This window comes from Dasypus novemcinctus, chromosome X (assembly GCF_030445035.2).
Source record: "Dasypus novemcinctus isolate mDasNov1 chromosome X, mDasNov1.1.hap2, whole genome shotgun sequence".
Classification (NCBI taxonomy): Eukaryota; Metazoa; Chordata; class Mammalia; order Cingulata; family Dasypodidae; genus Dasypus; species Dasypus novemcinctus.
The window spans coordinates 88,822,694-88,849,658 of NC_080704.1; the positions used below are offsets into that span (position 1 = coordinate 88,822,694).

General features: G+C 36.4%; 1 protein-coding gene and 1 non-coding gene across 2 annotated transcripts in view; both read left to right on the forward strand.

Moving 5' to 3' along the window:
• The window catches only part of GPR174 (G protein-coupled receptor 174), a 117,000-nt gene extending 90,300 nt beyond the window's left edge, over nt 1-26,700 (forward strand). Inside the window, exons 2-4 of the mRNA XM_004482214.3 lie at nt 6,883-7,042; nt 16,141-16,263; nt 24,798-26,700. Coding sequence (XP_004482271.1) covers nt 25,341-26,342 — 1,002 coding nt within the window. The 5' untranslated portion in view covers nt 6,883-7,042; nt 16,141-16,263; nt 24,798-25,340 and the 3' untranslated portion in view covers nt 26,343-26,700. The remainder of the gene's footprint in view (nt 1-6,882; nt 7,043-16,140; nt 16,264-24,797) is intronic.
• Nucleotides 20,114-20,220, forward strand: LOC111761542 (U6 spliceosomal RNA). Its single transcript, XR_002794878.1, has one exon. It is a non-coding gene; the product is annotated as a U6 spliceosomal RNA (small nuclear RNA).
• Nucleotides 26,701-26,965: the final 265 nt, after the last annotated feature.

Here is a 26,965-nt window from a genome sequence, read left to right on the forward strand (position 1 = left end):
CATTCCAATGTCCCAAATATGTCCCATTTTACAGCTATTCTTACCTCTCCTTCCTCTCAAAACCTCTGGTAAATGGTTTTGAACACTGTAGATTTGTAGTATGCTTGAAAGAGGTTGTTGATGTGGGAGGAGTGGGGTGAGGGGGTTGAGGGGTATGTGGGGACCTCTTATTTTTTTAATGTAATATTTTTTTAAATAGAGAGAAAAATAATAAAGTCAGGTAGTATAATTCTTCTAATTTTATTTTTCATTTTCAATATATTTTTGTCTACTCAGGGCCACTTACCCTTCCTGATACATTTCCAGGTCAGTACAAAATAACACTGTTGTGATTTTTGTAGTTTTCTTATTAAATCTGTAAATCAATTAGGGGTAGAATATACATCTTAATGACATTTAGTTTTCCAGTCCATGAGTAAGGAATATACTTCCATTTATTTTTTTCCTCTTTGACTCCTTTTACTAATGTTGAATAGTTTTGTGTATGAGTCCTTTACATCCTTACTTAAGTTTCTTCCTAGATATATGATTTTTCATCACTATTGTAAATGGATTTTTTTCTTGATTTCCTCCTTAGATTATTCATTATTAGTGTCAGAAATGCTGCTGATTTTTGCATGTTGATCTTATATCCTGCCACTTTATCAAACTCATTTATCAGCTCTAGAAATTTTTGGTATTTTTTCAGAGATTTCTAAGTATAGGATCATGTCGTCTGCAAAGAGTGTAAGTTTTACTTCTTCCTTTCCCATTTTTATTGATTTTTTTCCTATCTCTTGCCTAAGTGCTTGAGGAAGTACTTCTAATACAATGTTAAATAAAAGCAGTGACAGTGGGCGCCCTTGTCTTGTTCCAGATATTAGAAGGAAAGCATTAACATTCCACAACTGAGTATGATGTTAGCTATGAGTTTTTTCATATATTCCCTTTGTCATTCCCAGGAAGTTTCCCATTCCTATCTTTCAAGGTGTTTTTATCAAGAAAACATTCTGTATTTGCCTAATGCCTTATCTGTATCAATAGAGATAATCATGGGTTTTTTTTGTTTTTATTTTGATCTCTTAATGTAGTGTATTACATTGATTGATTTTCTTATATTGAATCATCCTTGCATACCTGGGATAAAATCCACTTGATCATGGTGTGTAATTTGATGTATTGTTGAATACTAATAGCAAGCATATACTGAGGATTTTAACATCTAAGTTCATTAGAGGGATTGGTAGGTAGTTTTAATTTCTTGTGACATCTTTATGTGGCTTTGGTATTTAGATGATGTTAGCATCATAGAAAGAGTTAGGCAATGCTCCCCACACTTCTATATTTTTTGGAAGAGTTTAACCAGAATTGGTTTTAATTTTTCCAGATTGATTCATAGAATTCACCTGTGAAACTATCTACTCCTGGACTTTTCTTGATTTGGAGTTTGAGTCTTTGTATTTTTTCTTTCATCAGTATAGGTTGCTTGTGTGTTTCTAGAAATGTGCCCATTTCATCTGAGTTATCCAACTTGTTGGCATAAATTTTTTTAAAGATCCTCTAATGATACTCCTTATTTTTGGAGGAACAGTGGTGATGTCCATTCTCTCATTTTTTAAAAATTTTTGCATCTTCTTGCTTTTTTCTCTATTTAGCTTAGCTAAGCGTTTGCCAATTTTATTAATCTTCTCAAAGAACCAGATTTGATTTTATTAACGTTGTCTAGTGCCTTTTTTTTAAATTCTCAACTTCATTTAGTTCTGCTCTAATCTTTATTTCCTTCTTCCTATTGTTTTGGGATTAATTTGTTGAAATTTTTCTAGTTCCTTTATGTGTGAAGTCAGATATTTGATTTTAGCTATTTCTTGCTATTAAATATAGGCATTTATGGATATAAATTTCCTTCTTAAAAATGCTTTTGCTGCATCTCATAAGCTTTGATACATTGGGATCTCTTTTTCATTCGTTTCAACTGATTTCTTTTGCAGTTTCCTCCTTGACCCACTGATTGTGTTGTTTAACTTCCATATATTTGTGCCTATTCTGATTCTCTGCTGTTTATTAATTTCCAGCTTCACTTCATTTTGATCAGAGAAATTACATTACATAATTTCAATCTTTCTAAATTTGTTGAGACTTGTTGTGTGGCATAGCATGAAATCCATCCTGGAATATGATCCATGTGCACTTGAGAAGAGTGTATATCCTGCTTTACTTTGTGTAATTTTCTGTATGTATCTATCAGATCTAGTTCCTCTAACATGTTGATCAATGTCTCTCCTTCTTTCTTGATCCTCTGTCATGATGTTCTAACAGTTTTAAAGGTGTATTAAATTCCTCCACTATTATTGTAGAAGCATCTATTTATCTCTTTAGTTTTGACATTGTTTGTCTCATGTATTTTGGGGCACTGTGGTTAGGTACATAAGTATTTATGTTTGCTCTTTCTTCTTCATAGATTACACCTTTAATTAATATATAGTGACCTTTGTTTCTTTTATATGGTTTTATTTATTTTTTAAATGTTACATTAAAAAATACGAGGTTTCCACATAACTCCCACCCCCCTCACCCCACTCCTATGACCTCAACAACCTCTTTCATCATTGCATTTGGTAAATACATTTTGAAGCACTGCTGCACCACATGGATAATGGTTTACATTGTTCGTCACACTCTCCCCCAGTCCACTCAGTGGGCCTTTTTGTCTGATATAAGTATAGCTGATCTGATCCTTTTTTGGTTATTGTTTGTATATAAAATTGTTATCCAACCTTTCCCTTGCAACTGCCTTGACTTCCTAGTTCTAAGTTGATTTTTTTTTTGCAGACGGCATGTAAATGGGTCATATTTTCATATCTATTTGCCAATTTGTGTCTTTTGATTAGAAAGCTTAGACCATTAACATTCAATGCTATTACTGTCCAGTCAGTACAGAAAACAGTCATTTTTTTTCTTTAGGTTGATATATGTCATATTTTGTTTTTGTTTCTTTTTTTATTCTTTTAGTTAATCTTAACAATAATCTTCCATTTCACACTCCTCCAGCCCTCTCTTTCTTGTTTTTCTCCTTTCAATTTGTTGAATTCCCTTTCATATTTCTTAAAGGGAAGGATTATTGTTGACAAACTCTTCCCCAGCGAGTTGGCTGTGTGCATGACAACCAACTGGATGGATCTCTGGCTCCCTATAGTTCTGAGCCTTTTGGGCACTTGACAGCTTGCTTATTCCCGTCACCCTTTTCCTCAAATCTATTGGGGGTCTGATGGCTCCCAGGTTCTATCTCCCCACCTTCTTTTCCCTCAGGATTCTTGTGCATTGAATGGCTTGCCATCTGCTTCTTTTTGTCCCCTTTCCCTCAGGTTGGTTGGCTGTAAGATGGCTTGCTGGCTGCCTCTCCCAGCACTCATCTCACCTGGGCTCTTGGGCACCTGTTAGTTCACCCCCTCACTGACCCAGTTCCTTTCTCTAAAGTCAGGTGTGTGTGACAGCCAACTTGATCAGCTTCCCACTCCCCTCTCCTTGTATCTACTTAAGTGCCCTTCACCATTTCTCTTTTACCTGAAGCTGGCTGAGATCCAGTCAGCCCTCCCTATCATCCATCCCACTTTCACATCTGTCTCCCTGAACTGCCTGGGTGCTGTTCCCCAAAACTTTTTACCCTGCAGTTCTCCCATCTCAAGAACCTGCTGGCCAGTGAGATAAACCCCTGGTTTCACAGTGATATCCTCACTCTTGGAGCCAACTGAGTAATTGTCTTCCAGCCAATTTACTTCCCAGCTCCTCTCTTTAGGCCAACTGGACACTGGCCTGCCTGCTTTATCTCCCACAGCTTCCCTCTCCCCCAGCCAACTAGGTCCCCCTCTCTAGCTGCCCTCTCAGATTGCCCCCTTGTTCTATGAGCGTCCCTTCTGCCAGGTAAATCTGCCTATCTTCCTACATTTTCTGGCGGAAGACTACAGCCTGTTGTTTCCGACTGCACCATCATGAATCTTCTCATTGTAGGTTTTTTTCTTTCTATTTTTTTAATGTTACATTAAAAAAATATGAGGTCCCCATATACCCCAACCCTCCTCACCCCACTCCTCCCACATCAACAATCTCTTTAATCATCATGGGATATACATTGCATCTGGTGAATACATTTGGGAACATGGCTGCACCACATGGGTAATGGTTTACCCTGTAGCTTACACTCTCCCCAAGTCCACCCAGTGGGCCATGGCAGGACATAAAATGTCCAGCACCTGTCCCTGCAGTACCACCCAGGACAACTTCAAGTCCTGAAAATGCCCCCACATCACATTGTTTCTTCCTTCTCCTTACTTTTGGCAGCTACTGTGGCCACTTTGATTCACCACATCAATGCTACAATTTCTTCCATTACTAGTCACAATAGTTCCATAGTAGAATATCAGTAAGTCCACTCTAATCCATACTCTATTCCTCCAACCTGTGGTCCCTGGGATGGTTATTTCCAATCCACATTTATATCTAGAGGGGACTTAGATTCCACATGGATGATGGATGAAATTCTCCTACTTGCAGTTGTAGGCACTCTTGGCCCCCTGGTGTGGTGGTTGACCTTCTTCACCTCCCTGTTCGCTGGCTAGGATAAGTCCAATAAACCAGAGGGTAGGACTTGCAAGTCTGCTGAAGCTCAGGCCCTGGATGTCACATGGACAGTCCAGAGATTTGGGTCTCCTGAATGTACACCAACCCCAGTGTCAACCACAGGTCCACTAAAAGTGACAGACGTGATATCTGTGTCCAACTCCAAAAAAGAGTCAGGAGGTCATCAGAGGGGTCACTCTTATGCACACCTCAGCAGAGTCCCAGAGACAGCCAAAGTAGATACAACTCCAGGTACTGGTTCTCCTGAGGGCTACATAGACCCACAGGTTCTATGATTATGGCAGATGGCTCTGGAGTTCAGTGCCATGTCAGTTGGCCCTCTTTGGAGTTTTTGTTCCTGAGTGTGATGGAGTTGGACTCATTGTAGTCTTGATTTGCATTTCCTGTTACCTAATGACATTGAAGATCATTTTGTTCTTTAGCTTTTTGCATATACTCTTGGAAGAAATGTCTATTCAAGTCTTTTGCCCATTTTTAATTTGGTCAGTTGTCTGTTTTTGTTGTTTTTAGGATTTCTTTATACATTCTGCATATTAAACCCTTATTGGATGTGTGATTTCCAAAAATATTGTCCCAGTAAGTAGGTTGGCTTTTCACTTTCTTGACAAAGTCCTTTGAGGTAAAAAAAAAAAGTTTGTAACTTTGAGGTGGTGTCATTTATCAATTTTTCTGTCTTTGTACGATTGATGTAAGGACTAAGAAACCATTGCCTAAAACAAGATCCTGAAGATAATTCCTTGCATTTTCTTTCAGGAGTTTTATATTTCTGATTCTTATATTCAGGTCTTTGTTGCATTTTGAGTTAATCTTTGTATAAGGTGTGAAATAAGGTTATTCTTTCATTTCTTTGTATGTGGATATCCAATTCTCCTATCACCATCTGTCAAAGATACGATTCTTTTACAACTGAGTGAACTTGACAGTCTTGTCAATAATCAGTTGACCGTAGTTGTGAGGGACCAATTTTGAACAGTCAGTTCAAAGTCATTGGTCAATATATCTATCCCTGTGTCAGTACCACACTGTATCTTTGTAATATGCTTCAAAGTCAAGAAGTATGAATCTTAGAAGTTTATTCTTCCTTTACCAGGTGCTTTTAGGTATTTGGGCCCATTAACCTTCCAAATAAATTTGATCATTAGCTTTTTCATTTCTGCAAATTAGGCTGTTGCAATTTGTGCTGTTATTTCATTGAATTTGTAAGTTAATTTGCATAGTATTGGCATCTTAACAATATTTAGTCTTCCAATCTATAAAAATGAAATGCTGTTCCATTTGTTTCAGCCATTTTTTATTTCTTTTAGCAATATTTTATACATTTCTGAGTACAGATCCTTTCCATATTTGGTTAAATTTGTTCCTGGATGTTTGATAATTTTATTTGCTATTTTAAATCGAATTTATTTCCTTATTTCTTCTTCAGATTATGCATTTCTAGTGAATAGAATCACTACTCTTTTTTGTATATTAATCTTTCATCTTGCCACTTTGCTGAAATAATTTATTAGCTGTAGTTGTTTCATTATTGATTTTTTATTTTCCCACTTCTTAAAGTATATTTTTATTAGAAAGACTGTGAACTTGCAAAACAATCATATACAAGTACGTAATTCCCACAAAATGCCTTTCCACCAATCCACTAATTTTTGTTGAACATTTTTTACAGATTATGAGATAATATCATCAGACAATTATCATTAAATATGTTCTAGAGTGTATATTTGGTAATTTTTCCCACATCCCTTTATTACTAACACAGTACATCTTTGGCATTGATGAAAGAATATTGCAGTATTGCTGTTAACTATAGTCCATAGTTTACATTAATTGTATTTTTTTCTGTTTCTCTACACTTTTACCACATTGCATTAGTGATGTAAATTTGTTCAAGTTCATAGAAAGACATGCTTGTATTTTACTATTAACCACAAATCTCATCCACCTCTGGGTTCACTATGTTATTTATTCCTTAGTACTATTTTTTTTTTTCTTTTCTAATACAGGATTCTGTCATCTGAACATAATGAAAGTTTTACTTTTCCATTTCTGATTTGGATTATTTTTCTTTTTTTTTCTTTTCAAATTTTTCTGACTAGAACTGCCAGTACAATATTGAAAAACAGTGGTGAAAGTGGACATCCTTGCCTTGTACCTGATCTTAGAAGAAGTGCTTACAGTCTTTCTCCATTGCATAGGTTGTTAGCTATTGGTTTTTAATATATGTGCTTTATCATGTTGAGGAAGATTCCTTCTTTTCCTATTTTCTAGGTGTTTTTACCATGAAAAGATGCTGGATTCTTTTCAATGTTAACATTTATATTGAACTGAAATTGGTGTTGAACAACAGGTCCCACCATGGCTCCTGGGCTCAGTAGCAACTGATAAATCATTCAAGTCTTTGGATGCCACAACTGAAAACATCATAGAGGTACACATTTATATATATATATATATTTTTTTTTTATCGATTTATATCACTCATACATAAAAATACATAAACAATAAGTATAATAATAATTGTGAACTTACAAAGCAAACATATAACATCATACAGGACTCTCAAAACTCATCCTACAACAAATAACTTCCATTGTTTTTTTTTCTTTTTTTTTCTTTATTTTTTTAATGTTACATTCAAAAAATATGAGGTCCCTAAATACCCCCCACCCCCCTCATCCCACTCCTCCCCCCATAACAACAACCTCCTCTATCATCATGAGACTTTCATTGCATTTGGTGAATACATCTCTGAGCACTGCTGCACCTCATGGTCAATGGTCCACACCATAGCCCACACTCTCCCACAGTCCACCCAGTGGGCCATGGGAAGACATACAATGTCTGGTAACTGTCCCTGCAGCACCACCCAGCCCAACTCCAAGTCCTGAAAATGCCCCCACATCACATCTTTTCCTCCCACTCCCTACCCCCAGCAGCCACCATAGCCACTTTCTCCACACCAATGCCATATTTTCTTCGATTACTAATCACAATAGTTCATGAATAGAATATCAGTAAATCGACTCTAATCTATACTCTATTCCTCCAACCTGTGGACCTTAGAATGGTTGTGTCCACTACACATCTGGATTCAGATGTGAGCTTTGCCCACAAGCCTCTCCTGTTACTTTTGGAACTTAATGGAACTGTAGTTGGTGCTGGGGTTTAATGTATACCCAGGGGACCTGAATCTCTGGATTGAGCATGTGATAGCCAGGCCCTGAGCCTCAACAGACTTGCAACTCCTACACTCTGGTTTATTGGACTTACTCCACTCAGCTAACATGGAGGTGAAGAAGGTCAGCCACCACACCAGGGAGCCAAGAGTGCCTACAACTGAAAGCAGGAGAATTGCATCCAGCATCCATGTGGAATCCAAGCCCCTCTTGATATAGATGTACACATTTTTATCACTTCAAAATATTTATAAATGGGCCTCACAGTTCAGTATTCAGGTTACAAAGAACATGGATAACATCTTCTATTGCCTTCCTTTTATAATGTCAGTTTATATCTTTCTCCAAACATTCACTTCTGCTACACATAAGAAAAGGATTTAGTAATATTTAGGCAAGTAATAAACTTTAAGAACTTTAAAAGTATTACAGACATATGCCAAGCATACATGATTCCACACTTACTCTGACTGAAAGATAATGAACTTTCTAAAGAGCTTCTGTCAAGTTCTGTAACAAAGAATGCAATAATGGGAAGGGCAAGGCAATTGTATTAGTCAGCCGAATGGGTGTTTATGGAAAATACCAGAAATTGGTTGTTTTTTACAAAGGTTATTTATTTTAGGTAGGAGCTTACAGATACCAGGCCATAAAGCATAAGTTATTTCCCTCACCAAAGTCTATTTTCATGTGTTGGACAAAGATGGCAGCCAACATCTGTGAGAGAACAGGCTTCCTGGTTCCTTCCTTCCAGGGTCTTGTTTCTCTCTCGGTTCAGGGTTCCTCACTTCCTAGGGCTCCAGGTTCATCATCAAACTCCAACCTCAAAACTCCAACATTAAGAACCCTTAACTCTGTCCTTTGCGATGCCATTTATCTGTGAGTCCCCACTGACCAAAGAGTGGGGACTCAATGCCTTACAGGCACAAGAGGTTTACATATTTACTTAATCAAGTAAACCTATGAATCCAATATATTCTAATATGTCCAGAGGTAAAGATCAGTTTAGAAACATAATCCAACATTTCTTTTTGGAATTCATCAACAATATCAAATTGCTACAGCAATCAAGTTGACAGTATAAACTGTTGGATCATTTTTGTCTAAATCTCATTTCAAAACCTTGCTTCCAGTATGCAGGTAGGCATATATTTACACAATAAGTTGAAACACTTTCAGGGGAAAAAAAAACCTATGAAGTTTACAAGATCAATCAGAGGTAAAGGAAACATTACTGAATTTGTATAAACAATGCATGTGACAATGAAATAAACTGACCACAAGAAATACCTTTCAGAGAGCAAATATTGAATACCTATCATTTCTTAAGGAACTGAACATTAACCTATCTAAATTATTCCAAGGGAAATATATAACAAGATAGGAAATGAAACCCCCCTTAAAAAATAAAGCCACATCTAGTTAATATTCTAGTTTGTTTAAAATCTGATGCTTATTCAATCTAATAAAATTTTCGGTGTTGTTAAAACTTTTTAAGATTCCTTCAAATTACTTAAATAAAATGTGATGATAAAACAACACAACTCTTTCTCTAATCTTCACACTGCTGTATTAATGTTAATCTCAACCTAAATACTGCAGAATAACTGATATGAAATGGCCAACCATTTCTGCAGACATTTTAGAGAATCTAATAAGCTTGCAGTAAGAGATGAAGAATGATTGTAAATATTTAATAGGCTTATGCACATTTTCAAGCAGGGATGTAACCTTGAATAATAGTAAATCCAGAGACTAACATCTCTCAAAAATTTGCAATATTTCTCTGTATCAGAGTACAGTTTGTTCGGGAAGAAAGACTTCCCTCTATTTCCAGACTCTACCAGCTTTGGACTAGCTAGCTCTAGGCTGCCTCTCCTCCTGGTCTCCTTCTGAAACTTGTGCTCCTCCTCTGTTGTGGAATCCTGGTACTGGTGGGTACTCACATACCAGGTAGTTCATGTTGCTCTCCATCTCAGTGAACTCCATCTCATCCATGCTCTTGTCCGTGTACCAGTGAAGGAAGGCCCTGTGCCAGAACATGTCCATGAACTGCTCTGAGTTGCTCTTGAACAGCTCCTGGATGGCCAGGCAGTTGTGGGTGAAAGTGGTGGACATCTTGAGACCTCTGAGTGTGATGTGACACATGACAGTCATGATGTTGTTGGGGATCCAATCCCCTCCATGATGCAGAGACACAATTTTGCATTGATCTGCCCAATGTATATAAAAATAAATCTAAATTAAAACTTTTACAGGCAGGTGGTCAAGTTTACAGTGGGCAATGATGGATTTCCACAAAGCATCACCAGATTCCATTGTTGGTCAACTTGTAAACCAAAAGATGTGCTGATGTAAGTGGGTAGGAAATTTAAGGACTAACAATGAACCAACTGGAAGGCTTATTTGTTCAAAGGTTTTGAAATAAAAATTGGCAGTGGAACAACTAAAGGGTGCCCCACATTATGCAGGGGGGAAATGTGACTTGCACCTGCTGACAGGGATGGGCTTTTACAAAAGCAAAAAGTCAATAGCTGAACATCAGTTAAAGATTTAGAGACCTAAAAGTTTACAGCTGCATCAAAGCCAGTGGTTCTCACACTTGAGCTTGCAAAAGACAGATAAAGGAGAAAAGGTGGCATTGGATTGGGAAAAGTGGACATGGTGGCTGATGGGTATGGGGAAAGGCAGGAAGAGATGAGAGGTGGAGGCATCTTTGGGACATGGAGCTGCCCTGGATGGTGCTTCAGGGGCAATCACCGGACATTGTAAATGCTCACAGGGCCCACTGGATGGAATGGGGGAGAGTATGGGCCATGATGTGGACCATTGACCATGAGTTGCAGAGGTGCCCAAAGATGTACTTACCAAATGCAATGGATGTGTCATGATGATGGGAATGAGTGTTGCCGGTGGGGGGGGGAGAGGTGGGGTGGGGGTGGTGGGGTTGAATGGGACCTCATATATATATATATATATTTTTAATGTAATATTATTACAAAGTCAATAAAAAAAAGACAGATAAAGGATTCTTACTAAAGTGCAAACACCTGAGCCTTATACCCAGGTATTCTAATTCAAATGGTCCAAGCACGATTCTTTGAGAAACATTATTCATAACAAGCATACTGGATTTTGTCAAATGCTGTTTCTGCATCAGTGAACATGATCATGTGTTTTTCCCCCTTTGTTTTGCTAACAAGGTGTATTACATTAACTGATGTTCTTATTTTGAATCACTCTTGCTTACCTGGGATAAATTCCACTTGATCATGGTGTATAATTCTTTCAATGTGAATTTGATTTCAATTTGCAATTATTTTGTTGAGGGGTTTTGCATCTAAATTCATAAAGAAATCAGTCGAAATTTTTTTTTTGTATTATATTTATCTGACTTTGGTACTAGGGTGAGCTTGACCTCATTGAATAAGTTTGGTAATTTTCCACCCCGTTCAAATTTTTGGAGCAGGATCAGTATTTGTTCTTCTTGGAAAGATTGGTAGAATTCAATTGTGAAGGCATCTGGTCCTGAGGTTTTCTTTGTTGGGAGGTTTTCATGATGACAGATTTAATCTATTTACTTGTAATTTGTCTTTTGAAAACTTCTATTTCTGTGAGTCAGTGCTCTTTGTCCCTGTGTTAATAAGAATTTGTATATTTCATCTTCATTCCCTAAGTTGTTGAAATATAGTTGTTAATAGTATCCTGTCATGATCCTATTTATTTCTGTGGGGTCACTAATAATATATTTACTTGTATCTTCTCTATTTTTCATTGTCTTTTTCAGTACAGCTAAGGATTTGTTTGTTGTTTTTTATTTTAATTTGGTTTTGTTAATTCTGTCCATTGTTTTTTGTAATTCTCAATTTCATTTACTTCTGCTCTAATTTTTTATTTCTTCCCTCCTGCCAGCTTTGCGGTTAGTTTGCTCTTCTTTTTCTAGTTGCTCCAGGTGTGCAGTTAGGTCTTTGATTTTAGCACTTTCTAATTTTTAATATAAGTGTTTAAGGCTATAAATTTTCCCGTATGGACTGCCTTCACTATATCCCATCAGTTTTTGCATATTTTGTTCTCATTTTCATTTATCTCCAGATATTTACTGATTTCCCTTCCATTTTCTTCTTTGACCCACTGACTGGTTAAGAGTGTGTTATTTGAATTCTGTAAATTGAGGAGTGGATATAGCTCAGTGGTTGACTGTCTGCTTCCCATGTACGAGGTCCCGGATTCAATCCCTTGTGTCTACAAAAAACAAACAAAGCAAATAAATTCTATGTACTTGTGTATTTTTTTCCATGTGTTACTGTATTTTCAGATTCATTCCTTAATGATCAGAGAAGATGCTTTTTATAATTTCAAACTTTAAAAATTTGTTGAAACTTGTTTTGCAGCCCAAGATGTGGTCATTCCTGAATAATGATCCATATGCACTTAAGAATAATATATATCTTTCTCTTTACGGGTACAATATTCTGTATATGTCTGTTAGGTCTATTTCATTTATTATTTTATACAAATTTTCTGTTTCCTTATTGATCTTCTGCCTAGATGTTCTATCTATTGATGACAGTGGGGTATTGACGTTTCCAATTAATATTGTAGAGGTGTCTACTTCTCCCTTCATGTTTGCCAGTGTTTGCTTCATATATTTTGGGGCACTGTGATTAGACGTATACATAGTTATGCTTGATAGTTTTTCTAGATGGAATACCCCATTACTAATATAGTATTCTCTGCTTCTTGTAACAGTTTTTGAAGTAATGTCTATTTTGACTGATATTATTGTAGCAACTTCAGCATTTTTGGTTACTTTTTGCGTGGACTATTTTTTCCATCCTTTCACTTTCTACTCATTTGTGTCTTTGTGTCTAAGGTGAGTCTCTTGTAAACATGTGTAGTTGGATTGTGCTTTTTAATCTATTCTACCTATTTGTGTATTTTGGCTTGGGAGTTTAATCCATTTACATTGAAATGTCATTACTCTAAAGCAGTACTTATTTCAGCCATTTCTTCCTCTCTCTCTCTCTCTCTCTCTCTCTATATATATATATATATGGTCTCTATTTTCTATTTCAGCTTCATTTTCTGTATAACTGATCTTTTGTAACTTATCTGACTAATCACTTTTTCTTTTCTATTTCTGTGTATTTTAAAAATACTTTCTTTGTGATTACCCTGTGGTTTATATTGCACAACCCACTTGTATAACCTAAAAATTTGAACAAAAAAAAAACCCAATTAGTTTCAATAGCATATCAATTCAATGACTATTAATTAGTTCACACCATTCAAACTCACTCTTTCCTGTCTTTTCCTTTCAACCTACAGACCACCCTTTAGAAATTCTTGTAAGGAAGGGCATCTGGTGGCAAACAATTTCAGTTTCTGTTTGAATATTTTAAACTCATCTTTATATTTTATGAACAATTTTGCCTGATTAGAAATTTTTGGTCGGCAGTTTTTCTCGTTTTTGCACCTTAAATCTATCATACCACTGCATTCTCACCTCCATGGTTTGCAGTGAGAAATAGGCACTTAGTCTTTATAAGGATCCCTTGTAGGTGATGACTTGCTTTAGTCTTGCTGCTTTCACAATGCTCTTTTATCTTAGGAATTTGATATTCTGATTAGTATGTGTCTCATAGTAGGTCTATTATGATTTATTCTTCTTGCAGTACATTGCACTTTTTAGACATGTTTATTTATGTCTTTCTTAATAGTTCTGGAGCTCTTGGACATTATTTTCTCAAATGTACTTTCTGCCTCCTTTCCCTACTTTTCTTATTCTGGGAGACCAATTATGGATATGTGTGTGCACATCATGCTGCCACTCAAATCCCTGAGACACTGCAGATTTTTTCTATTCTTTTCGTTATCTGTTCTTCTGACAATTCTTTAAAATATCCTGTGCTCTAGTCTGCTGATTCATTGTTTGGGATTGCTTGTTCAAATATGATGTTGTGTACCTGAAGTTAATTTTTAATCTCCACAATTGTGCATTTTATCACCATACTTTATATAATTTTTAAATTATTAAGTTATTTTTATTATTATGTTTTTTATTTAATTGCTTTTTTAAAAAAGATACGTAGATCACAAAGAATGTTATATTAAAAAATATAAGAGGTTCCTATATAACCCACACCACACCCCACCACACCCCACTATTCTGACCTCATCAACCTCTTTCATCATTGTGGCACATTCATTGTATTTGGTGAATATACATTTTGGAGCACTGCTGCTGCACCGCATGGTTTATAGTTTACATTGCAGTTTGCACTCTCCCCCAGTACATTCAGTGGGTTATGGCAGGATATATAATGTCCAGCATGTGTCTTTGCAATATCATTTAGGACAACTCCAAGACCCAAAAATGCCCCACATCATAACTCTTCTTCCCTCTCCCTGCCCTCAGCATCTACCATGGCCACTGTCTCTACATTAATGATACAATTTGTTCAATTGCTGGAGTAGAATACCAGTAAGTCCATTCTAATCCATATTTTATTCCTCCATCTGGTGTAACCTGGGATGGTTATGTCGATTCCACCTCTAAATCGAGAGAGGGCTTAGATTCCACGTTGTTGATGGATGTGATTCTCCTGATTGCAGTTGTAGGCATTCTTGGTTCTGTCGTGTGGTGCTGACCACATTCACCTTCCTGTTAGCTGACCTTGGTAAGTCCAATGAACCAGAGAGTAGGAGTTACAACACTGCGGAGGCTCAGGTCCACAGGCATATGGTCAGTCCAGAGATTCAAGTCTCCTGTGTATACACAAACCCCAACTGCAGCATCAACCAACGGTCCAGTAAAAGTCACAGAAGAGGCATGTGTAGAAAGGTCACATCTAAGTCCATCTCCATCAGGCTCAGGAACACAAATTACAATGTAGGGCCCACTGAGAAAGCACTGAACTCCAGAGTCATCTGACATGACCATAGAACCTGTGTGTCTCTGTAGCCCTCAGTAGTACCAGTACCTGGGGTGGTATCTCCTTTGGCTGTGTCTTGGATGCTATTGAGTTGTCTATAAGTGCAACCCCTATAATGACCTCCTGACTTTTTTTTGAAAACTCAGGCATATAAACTTGTCTTTACCATTATCCTCCTTTTATTCAAGGTCTTTTTCTAGTTGCATCACCAGCTAGTGATTAGTAGTAATCCCTTGGCACCAGGGAGGCTCATCACTGGGAGTCCTGTCTGATGCTGGGGGGAATGTAAGACATTTGCATGCTGAGTTTGGCTTAGAGAGTGGCCACATTTGAGCAATGTGGAAGATCTCAGGAAGTAACTCTTAGTCACCCTGCAACTTTAGGCCTAGTTAAAATTTCAGGCACACAGGATTATAAGCATAGTCATCAGCATCAATGGCCCATTATTGGACCATCATTCCTCACTGGTCTTTGCCCTTGCACTTTGGGGATTGTTGCTGTTCCATTGGGGAATGAGACAGATTTCCCCTGGTGAGGAACTCAGAACTCCCTCAGTTGTCATTTGTAACTGAACTACTATGAAAATACCCAACGAATATCCAAACATTTTTATATATTCTATATACATGCCCTAGAGAACTCCCTCTGAACCGTGTGTCCCCCCATCATTAACACCCCTCACCAGTGTCCTCCCCTGCCATAGTTGAGCCCCTCTGTGGTCCAAAACTTCTTTAAAAATGAAGCCTAATATATTGCCAAATTCAATTAGTAGGAAAATGAAATAGCAATGATCAGTTTAAAGATAAGAAAAAGAATACATACTAATTTAGAAAAACTAAAATAAAGTAAAAAATAAATTGGAGTATTAAAAAATGAAAAATATCATAAAACTTTGTTTTTGATGTTTTGCCTTTCCTCACTTTATTCGGTGTTGCCCTGTATATACAGTGGTGAGGCACTTTTTTTTGTTCCTTCTTCAGTGTCTACATCCTTTATTTTTAATTTTTAATTTTATTTTCAAAAAGGTTTTAAAGCACAGTAAAGTCACCTATACAATATAGGGGACTCCCATATATCCAAAATCAAACCCTTTTCTCCCTTCCCCAGTAATGGTCTTTTTACATGTTAATGTTTTATTTGCTGCAACTAATGCACAGATATTGAAACATAGCTACCAAACATTTTTCCTTTTTGCCTTACATTATGGTTTATATTTTAGTTTATGCAATTTTCTAAATTTCTAATTACCTTATGTTTTATATCATGGTTTACATTTTAGCCTGTAGACTTTTATACATTTTTGGTGAAATTTAACATTTCCTATATCCATCATTGCATGATCTTGTAGAATATTTTCTTTGCCCCCAGGTTACACTGCTTCCATCTATTCTATTCATCTCTCCCCCTCCCCTCAGGGCCCACAGTGACAACCAAGCTTCACTGCTTGATGGACCAGATTCACAGATACTTGGAAAAATGCTGAGGGCTTGACACACTAGACAGTCCTTTCCCATTGGGAGCAACCTGATGTTCTCAAAGTAAGTAATTTTTAGATATCATGGCTGGGGATTTAACCTGGGACCTTGTATGTAGATAGTCAGTGCTCAACCACTGAGCTACATCAGCTCCAATATAATTAATTTTATAAGAGAGGTTGCAAGCTTACAAAACAATCATACATAATATGCAGAGTCCCTATACTCCTCCACCAATTACCTTACATTTTTGTCGAATGTTTGTTACAGATTATGAAAGAACAATATCAAACTATTACTACTAAGTATCATCCAAAGCATAAGTATACTGAGTATATTTTTCCATACACACCCTATTATTAACACGATGTATTAGTATCGTACATTTGTTATAGTTCATGAGAGAACACTCATATTTGTACTGTTACCCACAGTCCATCTTCCACCACACATTATACTGTGTTATACAGTCCCATGCTTTATGCATTCTATCCAAAGTGTATACTCAGTGGCTCTCAGTTTCATCAGAGTTGTGCAGTCATTTCTAAGTAAACCTTTGGACATTTTCCTTAGTCCAAAGGAAAAAACCCCATACACACCTATTATTGGCATTTATTATTGATATATTACCTTCTTTGACATTGATGTATGATTATTACATCATTATTGTTATTACATCATATTACATCAATATTGCTGTTAACTATAGTCCAAAATAATATTAACAGTATTTTTTGTATGCATCACTATATTCTTAACAGTGACACAAAAAGATTTGCACACCAGTGTTCATAGTGTCGTTATTCCCAATTGCCAAAAGATGGAAACAACCCAGGTTTCTGTCAACCAATGAATGGATAAACAAAATGTGGTATAGACATACAATGGAATACTATGTTGCTGTAAGAAGAAATTAAATTAGGATACATGATAACATGGATGAGCCTTGAGGACATTATGTTAAGTGAAATAAGCCAGACACAGAAGGACAAATATTGTGTGGTATTGCAAATATGAACTATATATAAATAATAAACACATGGAGTTTAAATTTAGTATATAGGTTACTAAGAGGAAGGATGGGACTGAGAAAGGGTATTGATGCATAATGTATGTAGAATTTTCAATTAACATGACTGTAAAATTGTGGAATTGGATAGAGTTGTTGGTAGCACATATACTGAGTATAACTAACACAGCATGTTTATGAATGGGATTGTGGCTAACATGGGTAATCTAAGGATGTAAATGTTAATTGAAAGAAACCTAGAGAATAATCTAGAGACTGAATAGCATAGTGAACCTGGAAGTGGATGAGGATTTTGGTTAAAAATACAAATAAAAGAATGTTCTTGTTTGAACTAGAAAAAATATACATTACTATTACAAGGTAGTTATGTTTATTTTTATACTTTCAAATTCTTCTTTATGATCATGTTGTGTCTTCTAATATCCTTTATCTCTTTATTCATACTTTCCTTCATCTCTTTGAATGATTTAAGAGATTTATTTTAACTTATTCTGTGTTTCCTCTGAAGTTAAAATATTTTACCTAGACTGGGACGTATATTCTTGCTTCTTTGTATATTTTGTAATTTTTGCTGGAATCTAGGCGTCTGACTATCAGGAAGAGTTAACTATGAAGGTCAGTTTCTCCTTCATGCCTAGGATTTTATTGTTATTTGCTTTTTTGTTGAGGATATCCATTGACATTTGGTCCAACTTATTCTGCTTCTTTAGAATAGCCATGTATAACTGATCGGATTTTCTCAGCTTTTCTCCATATGATTCTTGCCTGAGGTATGTGGTGCAATTTTTAAGATTGCATTTTTCATGTAATAGTTTTACATCCAGGAGAAAGCTTCTTTTTTTTCTTTTCCTTCTCTGGTAATATTTAACTGTTCTGCTTGTGTTTGTGCAGAAATTTCTCCCCAGCTCCTACAATTTGTTTTAATTCTCTTTCTCATAAAGTGTCCCATTTCCCCATACATTTTAGTTATTTGTGCCTTCAGTCTTACAACAGTTAATTTTAATTCCACTGTTTTCATTTTATCAGGTTTTACTGACTCTGGTCTCTTCCTTAAGTTAGCCTGCCCCAGAGACCCAGATGGGGCCAATCCAGAGTGATTGAGCACTATTCCATTTTGTTTTTAGGGAGTCCTACCAACATCAACTAGATTGAGTAAGTGTACCATTTGGCCACTGCCATTCTGCCATGGTGTATCTCCTCCCACATTGGGGCACTTTTGAATTCAACACTCTTCAGAGTATGGTGTTCTTTCCTAGGTCTCTTTGGACTTGGGCATCTGTGTCTGGATATTCATGGGGTAGTAACTTAGTGCTGTGAATTCCCCTATAGTCTGTGTCTGTGTTGGGAGGGACTGGGGTGGCTGCCTTTCTAGAACTCCCAAACATTGCATTTGCTTTAGTTTACTGAAATCTGCTGGGAGCAATGTAGCAGAAATGGGTTTAGTTTTACAATGTGATTTATTAGCTTAAAGAAATTATAGTTGCAAGGCTGGGGAAAATGTCCCAATCAAGATATCAGGCAAAATTCTCTCCCTAATGGTTGGCTGCTGGCAATCCTTGACTCCTACCATGTAGTAATGCACAAGGGTGGTTCTGCAAGTCTCTGCCTTCTCCTCTAGGTTCACTTTTATCCTGAACTCAGCTGTTGGTGATCAGGCACATGGCAAGGTGGCGTCAGCTATTCTCTGCCATCTACTGTGGGCCTCATTGCTAGTTCTGCTTTGGGGTAATCTATCCACGTTTTTCTCTCTCCCAGTTTTGTTAACTTCAACTTCTGGAGGCTTCCCTCTGTCACTGCAGCTTTTTGCCATGTGTACAGATTTCTATTCCTCCATTTATAAAGGACTCCAGCTAGACGATTAAGACCCACCCTGTTTATGTCTTGCTGAAACAATCTAATCAAATGGACTTTAATTGAACTAATCTAATCAACTGTCCACAATAGTTTCGATTTAATAACATAATTTTCTGTGGTCCACAAAAGACTCAAGCCAACACAGCGTGGGACTGAGTGAGGGGGAGGGAAAGAGGATCAGTCTGTCTGGGACAGAAGTTTCCAACCTGATATTTTTCTCTTTCTTTGATTCAGTGTTTGTGGAGTCCTTCTCCAGCATCTAAAATCTTCCAGAATTCTAAGCAAGTGGAATTTGTTTTCTGTCTTTTTTTTTTCATTCACTGAATATAAGTGGATTAATGAAGTGAGGTCTTATGTCAAAATATTGATTATGTCATGCAACTTATAGGACTTTATCATTAAAATAAAACAACCTACACAATGGGAGCATACATTTTGTAACTGCATGTCTGATAAAATTTTAATATTAAGAATATATGTAGAAATCTTTCCACTTAACAAAAAAGACAATTCCATTTTTAAAATAGGCCAACGAATTAAATAGACCTCTCTGCAAAGAACATATACAAATGGCTAGAAAGTATATGGAAAGACGCTCAACATCAATATCCAACAAGTAAATGCAAATCAAAACCACAATGTTATATCATTTCACATCATTTAAAATCGCTGCTATTTATGAAATAGAAAAAAAGAATCGGTAGAGATGATGCAGATAAACAGGAATACTTATTCTTTCCTGGTAACAATGCACAATGGTGCATCCACTGTAGAAGACAGTTTAATGGTTCCTCACAAAGCTAAGTATAGAAATATCACCCTACCTGGCAATCACACTATTAGTAATATACTTAAAAGAATTGAAAGCAGGGACTCAAACAGATATTTGCACACTGATGTTCATAGCAGCATTATTCATATTTGTCAAAAGATGCAAGCAACCGGTGTCTATAAACCAATGACCAGATAAATAGAAAATGATATATATACATACAGTGAAATATTATTCAGCCATAAAAAAGGAATGAAGTGCTCACTTCGGCAACACATATACTAAAATTGGAATGATACAGAGAAGATTAGCATGACCCATGTGCAAGGATGACATGCAAATTCGTGAAGCATTCCATGTTTTTAAATAGACACAGAGAACAGACAACAATGGGGGCGGGTAAGGGGAGAGAAATAAATAAACAAATAAATAAATAAAAATGAAAAACGAATGAAGTCCTGATTCACACAACAACATGTATGAACCTTGAAGACATCAGGTTGAGTGAAATAGGCTAGATACAAAAGGACAGAAATTGCATTATCTCGTTGATTTGAAATAATTAGAAATAAGCCATCTTATAGAGTCAGAATCTAGAATATATATTACCAGAGTTGGTGTTGGGATAGGGATTGGTAAATTAGGCTTAAAATGTAGAGGATTCTTATGTGCAATGATGGGAATGTTTTGGTAATGGATGGTGATGATGGTAGCACAACATCATCAGTGACTATAATTAACTGCACTGAAATATATATCTGAATGTAACTAAAAGGATGAATATTAGATTATGCATATGATGATAATGATAATCTTATAATTTAAAAAAAAATCCATGGATCTACACTACAGAGTGAACCCTAAGTTAAAACATGGACTAAAGATAATAGTACAACTATTAAAATATGTGCTATTATCAATTGTAGCAATTGTTCCTTGACAATGCAAGATGTTAATATGGTGGTATATGAGTATTCTGTATTTTATGCCTGATTGTTCTCTAAACCCACAGCTTCTCTAATAAGGAAAAAAATCCCAATAGGCCAACTAGACTTTGTGCTTTTTTTTTTTATTGTAGGAGGGGGCAATCCTACTATAACAGCCTTCAAACCACAGGTCAGAGAACCAAGGTGTGGAGTATGTCACAAGTTGCTGAGTATTTCTGTTCCAAATATGCATTTCAGAACTGGGCAAATAACCACATAATGGGTTTGTGACCCCACTAGACCCATTGTGAGATGGACTTGGACTAAAACCCATTGATCATTTGACCTCTGTTAGACTCTACTTTAAGGTGGACCACAGTGATGTTTTTGGTCTCCTGGTATTAATATCAGTTCTGGCATTGTCTAATAATTCCTAAAATAATGAGTGATTCTTATTCCTTTCCTCTCCTTTGCTTTCCTCTCCTTTGCTTTCCTTTCCTTTCCTCTCCTTTCCTCTCCTATCCTCTCCTTTCCTTTCCTTCTCCCCCTTCTCCTCTCCCTCTCTCCTTCTCTCTCTTTCTTCCTTTCTTTCATGAGAGAAGTTCTAGGTTTACAGAACAATCATGCAAAATTTCCTTTTCTCCAATGCACAGACACCCTGATAAAAGGCTATATGTCTCTCTGAGGAAGACTGGGAGGAGGATTTATAGTATAAATTTTCAGCATTATAGCAGAGTCCTTTTCCAATAGGACACAGCTTTCTTTTCATTCAGGGGCTTCTGGGTCTGTGAACTATCAGATTCTCAGTTTTTGTTATTCAAGTTAAACATTTGTTTACTTGACCTACAACAATTCTTCTTATACAGATCATGTAATAAATTGTAGAAGGCCAATCTTTTTCACTTCTAGGCATGCTATGATCAACTAGCTAACACCATATGTCTCTGCAACTATTTGTATTACAGCTTTGACTCTGCCGTCCCTTACACTATTCATGCCCACATTTTTTTTGCTATTAATTGTCATCATTTGGCTCCTGGCAACCCATGATCTGATCATCCCCATTGTGTTTAAGGATCCAATCCAAGTTCAGTAGCAACAGTTCCTACAGTAATATCTGACCTAGAGAGAAGAGCGACCACAGAGCTCTTCAGGGATGATGAAGCTGCTATCACAAATTTATTCCTCACAGTGTTGGTTAAAAGTGTACCCACTGGACTTTCTTGAGATGGATGAGGAGGCCCTTTCAACATTTTTTGCAGTGATTGAGCAGGTCTTACATGAGAAATCCACTCTAACATTCCAATCTCTCTAAGCCTTTGTACCTCATAGTCTACATTTTATTAGGGCAGTTCTAGCATTTATAATTAAAATATAGGGCACTTTTTGGTTCCTGCTTCCACTAGCCATCCAAAGAAGCTGTTGTAGCCTTTTTTGACTCTTCCAATGGCAGTGTTGAATCAAGAATCTCTGTGTAATGTGCCCATATCAATAAATTCAACTCAATCCAACTTTATGTTCCTTCGATGATTATCCCAAAACTTAGTACCCATTTCCCCATATATTCTCCTGATTCCTATCTATATAATTGGAAAAGTCATGCTGTTTTTATGGAGTGAAGTGTACCTCTTCATGGATCACAATTTGCACACCACCTTTTTGGGCCTGTTGTGACTTCAATCTAGTTATAGGTCTGGAAGTAAAGAGGGTTGGTAGGAGTTGATCCTGTAAAGAAGTAACAGTGTCTTACCAGTCACCTACCTCAGCACATTCTATTACAGTTTTATCTGGTAAAATAAGTTTAAACTTTTCAGGCAGAGGTGTGAGAGCTGTTTCCTCAGGAGGGGCAGTTGCAGGTTTGTCAGGCACAGCCTGGTTAAGCTCTTTAGGTGGAGGAGGGATAGCTGATCCTCAAGGCAGAATAGAAGTTAGATAGCTGATTTCTCAGGCAGACCATTAAAACTTTAAATGGCAAAATAGACTCAGGGAAATCATGGGTTTCAATTTCTCTACCATCATCATTATCAGACCAATGACTACATTCCAATTTTTAAAAACTCTTTCCTTCCACATCAATTCTCTCAGTTTAATAGCAAACACCTTGTAAGGTTGGGAATTAAGTTAACTTTGTAATTCAGTCTTTCACACCCTAAGTTTTTGGTTCTGTTTTTTCAGAAATCTCAAGTCTGTAGCTACAAGAAATGTTTTTTTTTTTCAGAGAACAAATAGAAACTGTCATATCCATGCAGCATTGATCTGGAAATTGTAAGACTTGAACTAACCCTTTTCTTTAACAACTGTATCCAATGTATTAAGGAACAACCAGCCAACATCATTACACTCTTTAACTCCACAAAATATTGTTAAGGTATCAAATACACTGCCACCCAGGGCCTTGTCTCTTATAAATGAGTAGTGGTATCTAATGGTGATATTTTGTATATCTCTATTGCCATTTCACAAAATATTCCCTCACTGCCATCTTGATCATTAGAAATAGAATCATTAATTACTTTTAATCAAATCAGATTTGAGAATCACTTCCAAAAACCCAGAACCAACACAAAAAGCTCATCTTGAAGATCTTTTTCATCAGAAACCATTCTAGATACCAAAATCTATATTAATTTTTATTCTCCAGGTAAACAGAACTGGCAGGATATATATGCATATTTTTATTATAAATAAATATTATACGAATTGGCTCACACAACAATTGGGATTAGAAAATCTAAATTCAGTAGGGTAGACTGCAAATCTTTCTGGCTGCTGAAATCATTTAAGTGCTTCAACTGTTTGGATGAGACTTCCCTCATTTCTGAAGGCAAGCTCCTTTGTTGATTGTAGATGTAATCATCCTTTGATGCAGTTAATCAACTAATGATTTAAATCAATGAAATATTCTCATAGTAGCAATCAGACCAGTGCTTGCTTGACTGAACAATTGGATACTATAACCTAGCTAAATTGATATATGAATTTAAGCATCATCCTCTTCAACCCTAATGCATAGTTCATAATACTCCTCAAGGCTTTTAATGAAAATGTGCACCAAATTTTGAAAAATATGTTATTTTACTTAACAGGTAATTGAGGCAAAATAATAATTCCTTCAGGGTCCAAAGCAAGCAAACTTCAAGCAACATGAATTTGATTATCCATATGAATTTGATAATTCAAAGCCAGATGTTTCATCATTCCTATGTTAATTTTATTCTTCCCGCATATCTTTAACAACTATCAAATTCCCTAAGCCAAAATTTGTTTATGACATGAAAAGGGATATGGACCCAGCTGAGTCAAGTTTCTGGGGGATTTTTATTCTCTGCATAGTTGCTGTACCCTGCTACTTTGGATAATTGAGAAGCGACTGAATGACCCATTAACTGGAAGTATTTAAAGAGAGGATGTTTGCTGACTTATTTTTCAGATATCTAAGAAAGATTTGGACTAAATCAGTGGCCCCCAAATGACAGTTCAATGACCATTGTTGGGCTGGCTATATCAGACTCATCTATGGAGCTTTGAAAAAAATAAATATTTTAGGCCCTATTCCAAACATATTGAATTAGAATCACTGGTGGAGACACACATAAACCTGTATGATTTGAAATTTCCCCAGATAATTCTGACAATTAGTGAGATTTGTGCAACAGTGGTATGGATTATAGCTTCTCAAATGTTAATATGCATAAGAAACACATAAGATTCTTGATAAAATGTAGTTTCTGATTTAGAAAGTTCAATGTAGGGCCTCAGACTCTTCTGCATTTCTAACAAGGTCATATGTGATGCTCCTGCTGCTGGGTCATAGATCACACTTTGAGTAAGCAAGGGGATAGGTTAGTTCTCAGTTCCTTCTAGGTATACTTTTTGGTCAATCTCAAGTGTTTGTAGAAATTATAGCACAACAATGTCTGCTAAATCAGAACTTTCCATTCAAACTAACATACATTTTTTTTCATTTTGCAAAAATATACCAGACAATAATTGCATTGTTTTCTTTCACTTGCAGCTTTTTGTTACCCACTATTCATCTTACAACACATAAATGCATAAGTTCCAGAAAACTGATCTACCCAAGTTAATCATCTCTGAAGAGTGGTGGTCCCACTGTGCACTAAAGCAAGCCTATCTTCTATGTGAACCAAATCAGAAAAACAACCTGCCAAACACCTGAAAAGAGATGTCTATCATATTATGGGAATTTGAGGAGCTGCTTTATGGCACATTCACATTCAAAATAGGAGAAGATCAACTGTTATGATATCCCAGAAGACAATGTAATATAGTAAAATGAGAAGTTATCACCTCTTATCATCTGTGTTTGCAAATTAGATTTACATGTATTTTAATCCAAAGAAAATATGCAAATAGATCTTCGAAAAGCCTTCCAAGCCACATGCAGAGACTCAGAGAGTTGTGGTAAAAGGAAAAGTTTGTTTTATACTCAGTACTTCTTATCCATCTGCTATCAGTCTTTAGAAAGAGCAGCAGTTGACTGTAAAAATAGGCCTTGAACCACCATTTGTCAAAGACATTTTCTCTAGAAAGAAACATGCTTGTTAATGCAACATGTACCGGACCAGATGGCGAAAATACAGATTTTCGGTACTTTATCTATGCAATAACATACACTGTCATTCTTGTGCCAGGTCTCATAGGGAACATATTAGCTTTGTGGATATTTTATGGCTACATGAAAGAAACCAAAAAGGCTGTGATATTCATGATAAACTTAGCCATTGCTGACTTACTACAAGTTCTTTCCTTGCCACTGAGGATCTTTTACTACTTGAATCATGACTGGCCATTTGGGCCTGGCTTCTGCATGTTCTGTTTCTATCTGAAGTATGTAAACATGTATGCAAGCATCTACTTCTTGGTCTGCATCAGTGTGAGGCGATTTTGGTTTCTCATGTACCCCTTTCGTTTCCAGGACTGCAAAAAAAAATATGACCTTTACATCAGTATTGCTGGCTGGTTGGTCATTTGCCTTGCCTGTCTGCTCTTTCCTCTTCTCAGAATCAGTGATGATACCCTGGGCAACAAAACCAAATGTTTTGTGGATCTTCCTACCAGGAATGTCAATCTTACCCACTCAATTGCCATGATGACTATTGGCGAGTTGATTGGATTTGTTACTCCTCTTCTTATCATCCTGTATTGTACCTGGAAGACAGTTTTATCACTGCAAGATAATTATCCTGTGGTCCAAGATCTTGGAGAGAAAAAGAAAGCCTTGAAGATGATTTTAACCTGTGCGGGGGTATTCCTAATTTGTTTTGCACCTTATCACTTCAGTTTTCCTTTAGATTTCCTGGTCAAATCCAATGAAATTAAAAGCTGCCTAGCCAGAAGGGTGATTCTGATATTTCATTCTGTAGCCCTGTGTCTTGCTAGTCTAAATTCCTGCTTTGACCCAATCATATACTACTTCACCACTAATGAGTTCAGAAGACGGCTTTCAAGACAAGATTTGCCTGATAGCATCCAACTCCATGCAAAACCCTTCATGGGCACCCATACCACTTCTACCATGACTACTGAATTATGCTAAAAAAAATCCCGAAGTGGTCTTAGTACTAGTATATCAGAACACATTTACAAAATTCCAAACCTTGGAAAAAATACTTAAAGGAAATACTCATAGCTTTCAAATTATGCTCCATCTTAAGTGTATGGGAATTCATATCTTCATAACAGAACCTATTTGGAGTTTTCTGCTCCATCATCATTGATATTAAGACTAAATGTAATAAATTTGTTATCAAGTCTATAAAACTTAAGCAATAAAATTTCAATGACACCCTATAAACCTATTCTCTCAACTAGAGTCAGTATTTTTATCTGTGATCCAAAGTCACAGTCTTGGCTTGAAGCTACCACAAGTACTTAGTTTATTTAAAAAGCTATTGTATTCAGAGTCAATGTACTTGTCTGTTTATCCAGATAATCACAATTTTCAAATATTAATTTTTGGTTGTATTCTAAGGTAGACAATATATTACTCTATGTTAGTGAAGTGTCATAAACATGGGATCCTTTTTTATCTTCCATGTGTGATAACACTCTAGGGTTTGAAGATTCAAACAGCTACTTCCTTCATTTCATTGCCAATATGAAACATTCTATGTCACACCCATTGACAAAATAGTTTGTTTAAATTAAGAAAAATATAAA